The sequence below is a fragment of the Cyprinodon tularosa genome, unplaced genomic scaffold (assembly GCF_016077235.1).
Source record: "Cyprinodon tularosa strain WSP-4 unplaced genomic scaffold, ASM1607723v1 ctg845, whole genome shotgun sequence".
In the NCBI taxonomy this organism is placed as follows: domain Eukaryota; kingdom Metazoa; phylum Chordata; class Actinopteri; order Cyprinodontiformes; family Cyprinodontidae; genus Cyprinodon; species Cyprinodon tularosa.
The window spans coordinates 1-14012 of NW_024039613.1; the positions used below are offsets into that span (position 1 = coordinate 1).

The 14012-nt window shown below is 46.7% G+C and overlaps 1 protein-coding gene across 1 annotated transcript in view; it reads left to right on the forward strand.

Moving 5' to 3' along the window:
• Positions 1-3254: 3254 nt before the first annotated feature.
• The window catches only part of LOC119775033 (solute carrier family 12 member 9-like), a gene marked incomplete at its 5' end in the record, with an annotated part of 69760 nt that continues 59002 nt past the window's right edge, over positions 3255-14012 (forward strand). The window contains 3 exons of the mRNA XM_038272886.1: positions 3255-3663; positions 4064-4171; positions 5498-5609. Of these exons, the coding sequence (XP_038128814.1) occupies positions 3255-3663; positions 4064-4171; positions 5498-5609 (629 nt within the window). The remainder of the gene's footprint in view (positions 3664-4063; positions 4172-5497; positions 5610-14012) is intronic.

A 14012-nucleotide genomic window follows, 5' to 3' on the forward strand; every position in this document is an offset into this window, starting at 1 on the left:
GTTCATTAGGTTAGTTTATTAGTCCATACGCTATGGTAAATCCAGGGTTGAGAAGAGAATAGTTTTTATCCTTATAGGAAAGAAGAGTCTGTATCCTACCGCACAGGTAGAGGTCTTAGCTCGCCATCTTCAGTTGAATTAGAAAAAGAAAAAGTTGTTGTGAACCAGATTGTAGTGAGGGTGATGTCCTTTTTCTGGCATAAAAAAAAAACCTGACCGTTGAAGGGATGACAAGTTGATCTCCGTCTGTGTAGTGGTATTAATGAAAGACAACATGAGCGGTTTGGCCCAAGTTGTGAGAGAGAAGCGAGTCCAAAAGACAGCTTATAATATTAGATCTTTAGGAAGATCCAGTAACTTTTTTTGAAATGAGACGCCAACAGAGCATGCGACAGCCACAGGTGGGGAATGGAGGAGGGAGTGGCACTCTGACTCTGCAGGTAAATAGAGTTGGGGTGATGTCGCACAGGGCGTGGCCCGTCAAATTAAAAGGACTTAGGAGCTGAGGGCTACAAATCCCTCACACTAAGCATGCTTGTAGCGACAGTGGAGAGGAAAAACTCCCTTTGAACAGGAAGAAACCTCCAGCAGAACCAGGCTCAGTGTGAGCGGCCATCTGCTGAGGCCCACTGGGGTTCAAGGAGACAGAAGCAGACATAGAAAAAGAAGCATAGATACAAAAGGCAACTGTCAACCAGCTCCACAGGCGGCCCCGTCCAGGAAACACACAGCCAGGCAGACGAGCTCCGAGCCAGCTCCCATGTCAGAGGATGAAGAGAGCACATCCAGTTAGTCACAGTCAGAGAAACAGGACTACACTGGAAAACAGTTCAGATCAAGCTGCTTATAGAAAAAGCAGAGAGAATTTATCCCTTTAGTTTATCCTTATAGTTTTTATGAAGCGTACGACGATCTGACCGTAAATAGTTTTTTTTTCCATCACTAAAGGAATAAACGCCCCTTTAGGGAGTTTAAAGTCTATTTTTCGTTTAAATCTAAAGGGATAAACGCCCGTTTAGGGAGTTTAAAGTCTATTTTTCGTTTAAATCTAAAGGGATAATCGCCCGTTTAGGGAGTTTAAAGTCTATTTTTCGTTTAAATCTAAAGGGATAATCGCCCGTTTAGGGAGTTTAAAGTCTATTTTTCGTTTAAATCTAAAGGGATAAACGCCCGTTTAGGGAGTTTAAAGTCTATTTTTCGTTTAAATCTAAAGGGATAAACGCCCGTTTAGGGAGTTTAAAGTCTATTTTTCGTTTAAATCTAAAGGGATAAACGCCCGTTTAGGGAGTTTAAAGTCTATTTTTCGTTTAAATCTAAAGGGATAAACGCCCGTTTAGGGAGTTTAAAGTCTATTTTTAGTTTAAATCTAAAGGGATAAACGCCCGTTTAGGGAGTTTAAAGTCTATTTTTCGTTTATATCTAAAGGGATAAATGCCCGTTTAGGGAGTTTAAAGTCTATTTTTCGTTTAAATCTAAAGGGATAAATGCCCATTTAGGGAGTTTAAAGTCTATTTTTCGTTTAAATCTAAAGGGATAAACGCCCGTTTAGGGAGTTTAAAGTCTATTTTTCGTTTAAATCTAAAGGGATAATCGCCCGTTTAGGGAGTTTAAAGTCTATTTTTCGTTTAAATCTAAAGGGATAAACGCCCGTTTAGGGAGTTTAAAGTCTATTTTTCGTTTAAATCTAAAGGGATAAACGCCCGTTTAGGGAGTTTAAAGTCTATTTTTCGTTTAAATCTAAAGGGATAATCGCCCGTTTAGGGAGTTTAAAGTCTATTTTTCGTTTAAATCTAAAGGGATAAACGCCCGTTTAGGGAGTTTAAAGTCTATTTTTCGTTTATATCTAAAGGGATAATCGCCCGTTTAGGGAGTTTAAAGTCTATTTTTCGTTTAAATCTAAAGGGATAAACGCCCGTTTAGGGAGTTTAAAGTCTATTTTTCGTTTAAATCTAAAGGGATAAACGCCCGTTTAGGGAGTTTAAAGTCTATTTTTCGTTTAAATCTAAAGGGATAAACGCCCGTTTAGGGAGTTTAAAGTCTATTTTTCGTTTAAATCTAAAGGGATAATCGCCCGTTTAGGGAGTTTAAAGTCTATTTTTCGTTTAAATCTAAAGGGATAAACGCCCGTTTAGGGAGTTTAAAGTCTATTTTTCGTTTAAATCTAAAGGGATAAACGCCCGTTTAGGGAGTTTAAAGTCTATTTTTCGTTTAAATCTAAAGGGATAAACGCCCGTTTAGGGAGTTTAAAGTCTATTTTTCGTTTAAATCTAAAGGGATAAACGCCCGTTTAGGGAGTTTAAAGTCTATTTTTCGTTTAAATCTAAAGGGATAATCGCCCGTTTAGGGAGTTTAAAGTCTATTTTTCGTTTAAATCTAAAGGGATAATCGCCCGTTTAGGGAGTTTAAAGTCTATTTTTCGTTTAAATCTAAAGGGATAATCGCCCGTTTAGGGAGTTTAAAGTCTATTTTTCGTTTAAATCTAAAGGGATAATCGCCCGTTTAGGGAGTTTAAAGTCTATTTTTCGTTTAAATCTAAAGGGATAAACGCCCGTTTAGGGAGTTTAAAGTCTATTTTTCGTTTAAATCTAAAGGGATAATCGCCCGTTTAGGGAGTTTAAAGTCTATTTTTCGTTTAAATCTAAAGGGATAATCGCCCGTTTAGGGAGTTTAAAGTCTATTTTTCGTTTAAATCTAAAGGGATAAACGCCCGTTTAGGGAGTTTAAAGTCTATTTTTCGTTTAAATCTAAAGGGATAAACGCCCGTTTAGGGAGTTTAAAGTCTATTTTTCGTTTAAATCTAAAGGGATAATCGCCCGTTTAGGGAGTTTAAAGTCTATTTTTCGTTTAAATCTAAAGGGATAATCGCCCGTTTAGGGAGTTTAAAGTCTATTTTTCGTTTAAATCTAAAGGGATAAACGTAAATGTGACGCCTTTTGCACGCTGTTGACTATAAGTTCGCTGGTCTGACAGAACACTGGCGTGAAAAAACGTCCGTTCTTCTCCTCTTCCATCACCATGGCAACAGTCTTTAAAGATGAAAGCTGATTTTCTTTCTTCTTGTTTCAGTGATTTTAATTTTTTTCGTTTCGTTCTGATCTTTGTGGATCAGAGAAGGTGGTTCCCTAACTTCACCGCTTAAAAGGTTCATTTCCTAGTCTTCCTGTGACTCAGCAGATATAGAGACTCGTTAGACTGAGGAGGAATAACTGCAGGTCTCCTCCTGCATTTAGTGACCAGATGTGATCGTCCTGCAGGACGATGGTGGAAACGTCCCACAGAAGAGACTCACTCTTATCCAAACATCTAAGTCTTGCAGCTCCTCACGTGTCGTTTCAGATCCGTCTGTGGTTCCTAGCGTGCATCAGATCCTGCCATCAGGCTATTGGTGGTCTCTGCTGTACGCCACGGGCGTGGCCTTGCTCTGCCTGCTGGTGTGCCTGGTGGGAGCCCACATCTACGCCAAGGCCACCTTCGTCATCTTCCTAGTGGTCATCTTCGTCCTGGTCATGATCTTCATTAGCTTCTTTGTGGTGCATCCAAGAACAATCGTGCTGCCGAGCTCCAGCGCCTTCGGCCCTCAGGTGAACGGGACGGAGCCCAGGTTTCCCACCACCGCTAATTTCACTGGATTCAAACTGGAAACGCTGCTGGGAAACCTGTACGGTAAGAAGGGCTGGCTTCCATTAATCAGGACATTTCTGTTCAGGTTAGTTCTATCCCCCAGTCTTCAACACGTCATCTCAGGTCACTTTATAGATCCAGATCAATCAGATCAAACAGATTAAAGGTTCAAAGTTTTCTATCAAAGGAAAACCAGCTGATTGCATCCAGTCCCTGATTTACAGGCTGAGCAGGAAGAGACCGACTGATCTAACAAACACGGCAGAGAATAGAGATAGAATTAGCAGAATGATGAAAAAGGGGTCCCTCTGTCCTCCAGCAGTCTAAGCCTATAGCAGCAGAACTATAGAGATAGATCAGTGTTTCTGGATCAGCAGAGCAGCTTCTAACCACGATGGTCTAACCTGATGATGATGGCGTCATGTTGTCCTCCATTTTGTAGGTGGCTACACTGAGGATTACACCACAGGGAAGATGATGACCTTCGCCACGGTGTTCGCCGTGATGTTCAACGGCTGCACCGGCATCATGGCCGGCTCCAATATGTCAGGTAGGTCCTCACCTGTGAGGGAGTCCAACACCTTTCAGTTTCAGACTTCATTTTCTTCATTAGCCCCGCCCTCCTCCAATCAGCGAGTCCAGCTTTAGCCCCGCCCTCCTCCAATCAGCGAGCGCAGCTTTAGCCCCGCCCTCCTCCAATCAGCGAGTGCAGCTTTAGCCCCGCCCTCCTCCAATCAGCGAGCGCAGCTTTAGCCCCGCCCTCCTCCAATCAGCGAGCGCAGCTTTAGCCCCGCCCTCCTCCAATCAGCGAGTGCAGCTTTAGCCCCGCCCTCCTCCAATCAGCGAGTGCAGCTTTAGCCCCGCCCTCCTCCAATCAGCGAGTGCAGCTTTAGCCCCGCCCTCCTCCAATCAGCGAGCGCAGCTTTAGCCCCGCCCTCCTCCAATCAGCGAGTGCAGCTTTAGCCCCGCCCTCCTCCAATCAGCGAGTGCAGCTTTAGTCCCTCCCTCCTCCAATCAGCGAGCGCAGCTTTAGCCCCGCCCTCCTCCAATCAGCGAGCGCAGCTTTAGCCCCGCCCTCCTCCAATCAGCGAGCGCAGCTTTAGCCCCGCCCTCCTCCAATCAGCGAGTGCAGCTTTAGCCCCGCCCTCCTCCAATCAGCGAGCGCAGCTTTAGCCCCGCCCTCCTCCAATCAGCGAGCGCAGCTTTAGCCCCGCCCTCCTCCAATCAGCGAGTGCAGCTTTAGTCCCTCCCTCCTCCAATCAGCGAGCGCAGCTTTAGCCCCGCCCTCCTCCAATCAGCGAGCGCAGCTTTAGCCCCGCCCTCCTCCAATCAGCGAGCGCAGCTTTAGCCCCGCCCTCCTCCAATCAGCGAGTGCAGCTTTAGCCCCGCCCTCCTCCAATCAGCGAGCGCAGCTTTAGCCCCGCCCTCCTCCAATCAGCGAGCGCAGCTTTAGCCCCGCCCTCCTCCAATCAGCGAGTGGGATTAAGCGTGTAAGAAAATGGATGGGTGTTATGGAAGGAGGCTGTGATTGGCCAGACCAGCTGGAAGGAGGCTGTGATTGGCCAGACCAGCTCGTTATCATATATTGCTGGTTACCGTCCTCCAGGCTGGACTCAGATTTCCCTGCTCTCTGGTAAAGACGGAATCACACAGACGGTTTGGGAAAACTGAGTTGTTGGACTAAATTGAGAAACTTCCCAGCATTCCACTGGTTTCCATTAAGCTTTAGTTCTGCTGCTCAGGTTTTGCTAATCCAACTATAATCCTGTAGATCTGCAGAGCCTGTTGCCATTCCTCTGACCCTCTGTGTCTTCTTCTGCTGTTCATCACCGATGAGGTTCTGATTATTCAGGCTGAGCCTGTTTGCCCCCCCCAGGTGACCTGAAGAACCCCAGCTACGCCATCCCCCGCGGCACCATCACCGCCGTCATCTTCACCTTCATCATCTACAACCTGCTGAGCCTCCTGGTGGCCTGCTCCTGCGAACGGTCAGTAAACACCATCCCTCCCTCTGCAGCTGCTGCAGCGCCACCTGGTGTCTGAAGCAGTTTAATCAGTTTTCCCTTTTAAATAAAGACAGTTGCATTATTTTTAGTAAACACTGTAGTTCATTATTATTGTTATTATTCCACCAGAATCCCATGAATGTTTAGTTTAGATCCCAAACCTCCTCAGGTTTTACTGCAGCGGCTCAGAAACCTTTACTGTTTCCTAAAGGCGGTTTAGTTAACGTCGGTTCCACCTTCGGTTCCTGTCGTCTGATCAAGTTTAGAAGTTCTTCTTAAACTGGGAGAACAGCTGACATCCATGGAGCATCAGTTGGCAAAGAAAGGCTGAGCGCATCTGGAAACCAGGCAGCAAAGAAGCAGCCAACCAGGAAATGAATCCAGAATAGTGATTTTAAAGCAGCTGAAATCTATAATGATAATAACTGAACTTTATTGAATCACATTGGAGAAATTCCCTCTCTGCATTTAACCCCTCCCCCTGGGGAGCAGTGGGCTGCCATGGAGCGGCGCCCGGGGAGCAGGTTAAGGGTCAGGCTCAGGGACCCAGAGTGCAGGCAGTGGGGATGGGAGCTGGTACTAGCGACCTTCTGACAGCAGAGCTCTGCTCTAACCTGTCGGCCATTCCTCCCTCTCCGTGTCGGTGAGTCAAAGAACAATAAAATGATTCAGATCAACAATTCATTAAAAGTCAGGATTAATCTATATTTAATCTAAAAACTTTGAGAAGTTTTCCTGCTTGTAAAGCTCTTAGTAGCGAAGCTCCAGCTGCTCGTATTTTCTCTCCTCTCTGACCGCTGAGCGCCGCAGTCTCTTATTGATGGAGTCTTAAAGGCGAATGTTGCTGAGCCGCTAAACTGACATGACAGGTGAAAAAAAGCGCATTGGAGATCGATACGGCCATGATTTACCCTGCGGCGGCGGCAGCGGCGGCGGCTCTGTGCTCAGAAGAGCCTCTGCCTCTGCCGGGATGCAGCACCTTCAACTATTTGGATTTTCTTCACATTTTGTCAGATTTAAACTATAAATTTCATCATATTTTCTTTTTTGGGAGATTTTATGGGATAAAGGCAACGAAGCGCTGCATAACGGTTCAGTTTGTTATGAAGAATAAATGAGTCCTGAAGGGACACAGCTAAACCACAGGAGGCAGCCCTGTGGTTGGTGTGGAGGAGCTGCAGTGATCCACAGCTCAGGTGGAACAATCCACTGAGAGAGCTTCACTCACCAAGAACAGCTTTAAACTAAACTACTGCAGGAATAAAGGAACCAGAGGATCCATCACACTCAGACAGAATAAGATAAGATAAGATAATCCTTTATTTGTCCCACAGTGGGGAAATTGCAGCGTTGCATCACAGTACAGTAGGAAAAAAGAAGAAGAAGAATACAAAGTATAAAAAAAAAATATATATATATATACATATATATATACATACACATTAAGTATATACAGACAGACAAGGCAACACTGGTATAAAGTGACAACAGTATTAGGACTTTCTGCAAAGGGATGGTGATGAGATTCACTTTGGAAATGTGTTTGTGGGGGAGGGATTATCAGTTAATGAATGCACGACGCTCTCTATGGTGCTTCTGGGCACCTTTTGCCGTCGCCTTTTTGGAAACACAGGAAGGAGCAATCAGCTAAGTGAGCTTAGTGCTTGGAAAAAATCTTTCATTCCTTTAGAGACAGCATGAAAAGTCAGCTGAGTACAAAACATAGAGAGGAAAACAAGAAGAAAAGGGACAAGAAGAGAGGGACACAACCTAGAACAGATAATGGATGTCTATTCTATTAACATTTCTATATCTGGAGAATGGGGCTGTTTGATGTGTTGTCTTCTCCATTCAGAGGGGCCCCTTCCTGTCTTTGCCCAGGGCCCCAGATTTGCTAAATCCACCCCTGATTTTATGGATCCTTAATTTCCAAATCAGTTCCTTCCAGGTTTGTTTTTGATGCAAACAGACCTTAAGAGTCTGGAAAGGCCCTAATGAATAAAATTCATCTTCTCTTAGTGAAACATTTCACTTCCTGCTTTTTCTCCTCCTCTTTCTTCTGATGCTGCGTTCGCTCTGATCTCCTTCGTTCTGATCATCGAGGCGTCAGGATGAAATGGCGGCGCTGAGGGACGTCCTGCGGCGCGTTTCTCTCTTCCTTTCTGTTTAACATCATCTAGGGCTTCCCTGCTGCAGCTCCAAACACTGCCTGAAGCTGCCACAACAAATACCTGCAACAATAGAAACCTTTAGTGGGATAAAAATGTTGGTTTTTATGGGATTTGAAAGAGAAACAATGAATGCAGCATAAAGCATGTTTTCCTGTAATTGAGGGAAATATCCTAATAAATTAATAAATAAATAATGAAAGCTTTGGTGGAGCCGTTAGACAGCAGGTTGATTTAATGGCGTCGATTCTGCAGGTAGAAGGTGGGACTGAAATACGACCTTCTTTGTCTGGAGGTTTTCTCACCTGCAGCCAGAACCGCAGCGCAGGAAGTTTAAGTTAAGATGAAAAAATAAATACAAACTGTAATCAAGTTTATCGCTGTCATAATTATGAGGCACCGTTAAAGAAACATATTATTTCCTACTAATAGAAACCTCTGCTGCTCTAAGCCGGGCAAACTAACAGTCTAAATTATGCAGCATGCTCATAATTAGATAGAAGAAGCATTTTTTCATATTCATAAGTGCTAAATGATTCTGCAGGCAATTATACAGCAGTTATAGCAAATAAAGAGCTGGTAGAAATAGAGCTGTAGTTGGTAATTATAGGAAACAAAGCCATGCAGACAAACGGGTTCACACAGAACCAAAAGCCTCCATGGCACTGGAACTAATCAGCCTGTTTACAGGAATAAATGAAATATTTCCATTTTCTGTAACGAGAAGAAGCATCAAAAACAGCGAATATGTTTATATTCCAGCAGGGAAGGTTTTAAAAATGTTCTTTTGTTCTGCATTTTGATCAGTAACCTCAGATAATGTGGTTTTTAGAGGAAGTTTATGGAGACTTTGAATATTTAAAGGTGTTTTTATGTGAGGAAATCTAACAAACACGTAATTAGGCCTGTTGTCCAGAGGGGGGCAGTAATGCTCTCTGCAGATTCTCTGAGGGAGAATCCAACTTTACATTTAGACTTCCTGCCTGATGCAGGCTGTGGCCGTTATTAACGGCGTCTACCTGAACATTTAGAGGCTCCGTGGATGAGAGGCGGAGCTCATCATGACCTTTGACCTGCGGCAGCCAGGTTCTGACGGACTGGACGGATTAAACAATCGTCCTGACTGAGCCGTTCTGGTCAGTCATCTGTAAACAAACCTGATCTGGTTCATGATGTTAAACCAGAGCGAGCGACGCGCAGTAACAGAGAGGAGGGAGCAGAACGCTGCAGCTTCATTCATCCCTGTCCCTGGCCGTTACAAACACACAGCCTTATCACCCAATCTGCTCTATAGATTCATGTTTATAGAGTGGATCCAAAAGGGGTCTGCCAGAAGCGAAGAGGAGGGGGGGGGGACCTATTAACCTCCAGTCAGGACTGATTGCCCTGCCTGTGCTTTGGTTAGACTCTGCCTCTCTAATCCAGCTGTTTTAGGCAGCAGTCCGGCTTCCTTAACCTGCTGTGAAAATAAAAACTTCCCGTTAAAGGAAGAGTGAGGAAACCCAAAGGATCCGGATAACATTCCCGTTATTCCATCACTGACCGGATAATATTTATCGTCCTAATAACCAGTCCTGGAAGTTTCCTTAGAAAAGTTTGGTCCAGATGGTGTTTTCCTGGAGTCGCTGTGCAGGAAGTGAAGACATTCCGGAAAATCAGCGGGAATCAAACCAACATGGAGGACAGGAGCTCCGTCTCTTAGCAACAGCATCATCCCACAGCGCCTGATGGGCAAACTGGAAATCTGTGGCCCAGAGCTTCATATCTGGGGTCTCCTTCCTCCCATTGTTGCTGTCGCTGCCATTGATGGATAAATCTGGACAACTGGAGATTTTAAAATATAAGAAAAAACCACATCCAGCATAGCCCCCCCCCCCATCTCCCATCCTGGTGAGGCCGTGGTTCCTGGACAGCAGCCGCTCCAGCCTCTCTGTTGTTCCCTATCGCCTAGCAGCAGCCATCTTGGCCTCCATCCCCCCGCTGTCCGTCATTCATCCATCAGCCCCCCCCCCCCCTGGTTATCTCTGTCCTGCAGTGATTATGTTCACTTGTGAAGAAGAGGGTTTGACAACGGCAGCTCTAGAGGCCAGCTCTGGCTCTGCTGTCGGTCTCCTCTGGGCATCTCCCCTTCGCTCCCTGCCTCTAATCTATCCTCTTCTTCATGGCTCCTTCCAGCGCCGCTGACCCTGGTTGACCAGATGTTAACCAGGTGAAGATCAGAAGCTGGTACATGAAGGTGATCCGGTCAGGCCTACAGACCCGCTGTTTAGCTGGCAGGACGTCTGAAATATGTTGACGAGTGATGAATGGATGGATGGAGCGTTAGATCGATAGACAGATCGCTGCGGCGGACTGTCGTGGTAAACAGGAAGCTGGGGGGGAAAAGTGCATGCAGTTAGCCTAGCTGCACGCAGTTAGCCTCGCTGCACGCAGTTAGAATCGCTGCAGGCAGTTAGCCTAGCTGCACGCAGTTAGCCTAGCTGCACGCAGTTAGCCTCGCTGCACGCAGTTAGCCTCGCTGCACGCAGTTAGAATCGCTGCAGGCAGTTAGCCTAGCTGCACGCAGTTAGCCTAGCTGCACGCAGTTAGCCTCGCTGCACGCAGTTAGCCACGCTGCAGGCAGTTAGCCTAGCTGCATGCAGTTAGCCTAGCTGCATGCAGTTAGCCTCGCTGCACGCAGTTAGCCTTGCTGCAGGCAGTTAGCCTAGCTGCACGCAGTTAGCCTCGCTGCAGGCAGTTAGCCTAGCTGCAGGCAGTTAGCCTTGCTGCACGCAGTTAGCCTTGCGGCATGCAGTTAGCCTCGCTGCAGGCAGTTAGCCTAGCTGCACGCAGTTAACCTCGCTGCAGGCAGTTAGCCTAGCTGCAGGCAGTTAGCCTAGCTGCACGCAGTTAGCCTAGCTGCACGCAGTTAGCCTCGCTGCACGCAGTTAGCCTCGCTGCACGCAGTTAGAATCGCTGCAGGCAGTTAGCCTAGCTGCACGCAGTTAGCCTAGCTGCAGGCAGTTAGCCTAGCTGCACGCAGTTAGCCTAGCTGCACGCAGTTAGCCTCGCTGCACGCAGTTAGCCACGCTGCACGCAGTTAGCCTTGCTGCACGCAGTTAGCCTTGCGGCATGCAGTTAGCCTCGCTGCAGGCAGTTAGCCTAGCTGCACGCAGTTAACCTCGCTGCAGGCAGTTAGCCTAGCTGCAGGCAGTTAGCCTAGCTCCACGCAGTTAGCCTAGCTGCACGCAGTTAGCCTCGCTACAGGCAGTTAGCCTAGCTGCATGCAGTTAGCCTAGCTGCAGGCAGTTAGCCTTGCTGCACGCAGTTAGCCTTGCTGCACGCAGTTAGCCTAGCTGCAGGCAGTTAGCCTCGCTGCACGCAGTTAGCCTTGCGGCATGCAGTTAGCCTCGCTGCATGCAGTTAGCCTCGCTGCACGCAGTTAGCCTTGCGGCATGCAGTTAGCCTCGCTGCATGCAGTTAGCCTAGCCTTGCAGCTTAACCAAACCTCTCTCAACCTGTCAATCACCAGCAAAACGTTTGCCCTGTGCCGGGAGGCGGTGAGCTAACGCTAGTGAGGTTATGAGATTAGCCGAGGCTTGGAGGCGTATGGCGAGTAATGGAGGGGGCGTTTCCAAGAAGTGCGCGTTGAGGTGTGATTAATTTAGGCGAGGGGCCAAAATTGATGACGCCTGAATCCTCTCCATCGTAATTCGACGTGACGGCCTCAAGAAGCGGTTCAGACCAGCAGGAACTTCAACAGGCAGTTAAAGAGCCTCAGGATTCAGTCCAGATGTGGGAGTTTGGAGGAGAGCTGCTGTCAGCTGGATAGAGTCTGGATAGATTCTAAAGAATAGATTGGTTGGAAAAACAACCAATCTAGTTGTTTAAAACTAGTTTATTGGGATTAAACAGTAATGATCAAAATCTGAGCAAGCTGCTGGACACAGACAAAAAATGTCTGACGCTTTAGTCGTCATTACAGATTAAATATTTATCTAACACATCTAAAAATTATATATCAACATATTTTGAAATATTTAAATGTTAATGTTTTTTTAATGTCTTAATCAGAGTCATTGGGCGGGTGGGGCGCGCCATAGCGCCCTCTATTGGCCAGCCGCCACTGGATTTAAGGACAGATTTCCTGATAAAGGGGACAGCAGAAGCAATGAAAGGCTGAGAGGTATCTGTGGTTTGATGAGGGAGGAGACGGCTCGGTCCTGAGCGTAGGATGATGGAGGATCGGGGGGTGGAGGCTGTGTGTGATGGTGCGTGCAGAGGCCTTGTTAGTTATTGATCCCATTTAATAATCCTTAACCACAGTCTGCTCTCCTGAGAGCACTTAACTCTGCTCGTCTCCCGCCTCTGCGTTTCGCTCCTTTCCCTCCGATGCTGCTTCTTCTGTCTCTGACTTCATTTGGCCGCGCCAAGCTCAGGTTACACTTTGACAGAACCTGCAAGGTCAAGGAGGATTGGCTCCGAAGCCCAGCGGTGGATCCCAGGGGGGAAAGGTCCGCCTCTCTGTGGCTGCATCTGTTGCCATGGAGTCGGTCTAAATACGGCCTCCGCCGATCAGGCGGCTTCTGCTTCCAGCGTCTTCATTCTGCCTTTGCTTGCAGAGTCGGCTGCTTATTGTTCTTCCCTCTGGCAGAGTGTAAAATAGACCCATTTTCACCTCTTTGGGCCGAGCTGCTATGCTTTTATAACAAACACTTGACATTCAACAGCGGTGATGATTACACTGCACTTGTTCGGACCGGCCCTTTTATTCCCTCTGATCTTTTTGAAAGTGGGATTTAACATATTCAGCCTGAAAACTAAGCGGAGGTTCTTTCACCTTGGTCCTCAGCCCTAAAGTTAGTCAGAGGGAGCCTAAAAGCCCGGGTTTTTTTAACGAGTGGGCATTTAGGAAACAGAAGCTGTAAATAAAATGAGCAGCTCTTTGTGCTCGTGGAGCTCGACCCGTACCAGAAACCAAACCATCTGCTTCCCTCCATCCTGGCTGGTTTTCACGTCTCTTGGTGGAGAGCAGTCATTACTCTCAGCCTTTCATCCTGCATCAACATTTACTTTTAATTGCTGCAGAAAATAAATGCAGCAGTGGCTCTGTGTCATTTCCTAGCTCTGTACCTGACCCATGGTGGAGATGCTGCAGGATGAGGACAGGTGGAAGTACGACCCAGGTTGAACATGTCGTTCTTCTCCAACGTGGCGATTTGCTTTCTGAAGGAAATGAATGAGCTGTTGATGCTTCAGCAAATATAATGAAGCAATCATTGAACTGGATGAGTTCAATTCCAGCAGGTTATTAGCATAGTTAGCTTACAGTACAGGGGGAACCCATTCCTCACCTCTTTTATTAGGAAGCTAAGTTGAAATGCTAACCTCTCTTTAGCGCTAACCTCTCTGTAGCGCTAACCTCTCTGCAATGCTAACCTCTCTCACGCTTAGCCTCTGCAACCGTCAAATCTGTCTCTGTTTGTGACCACGCCCCCACCAGAGGTTCTGCATCCATCGTCGCACACCTCAAAATAATCCTGACTACGTGCCGGACGCAAACCTGCACAGACCTGTAGCGGAAGTGCGCAGACAAAAAGCAGCTGTGATTGGTCCTTGGTGCGCCTTTCTAGCTGCCTGTGTGGTCGTCCTTCTCGATTGGGTGCCGGGGGGGCGCCATTTTTAAAAACCGAGGAACGATCAGGACCACATGAAGAGAAACACTGCAGGCAGAAAGCTGGTATACTCAGGAACATGGTGGCATGCAGAGTAAAAACGTTCTGGTTCTGCGGGATCGGTGTTTAAAACACGACGCGAATCGCAGCCAAACGTTGAAACAGGAAAGCAGCCGTTTCTGGCTCTGGATTCCAGCCTGAAGCATTAAAGCCATTGGAGTGGGCGGGGTTAATGAAATAAAGCTCCAGTGAAATGGCTGTTGTAATGAATATTGACTTTCTTGTCTATTGTTCATGTATTCCTCGCACACAAATGATAATTTAATAGTGCAGTAAGTATGACAGCAATGTTGGCCATCAACCAAAGCCTCTCGCTAAGAAGCTCTGATCACATCTGAGCTTTTATTGGACTTTCTGCAGGATCATTAGGCTGGAACATCTTCAACTGCTGCTCTGCTTCCAGGAGCTGCACACAAACTTTCTGTGACTTTTACTTGTTTTATCATTTCTTCCACCTAAAAACAGTGAAGCATGCAGCCCGCCCTCAGTGTCAGCGCTTCATT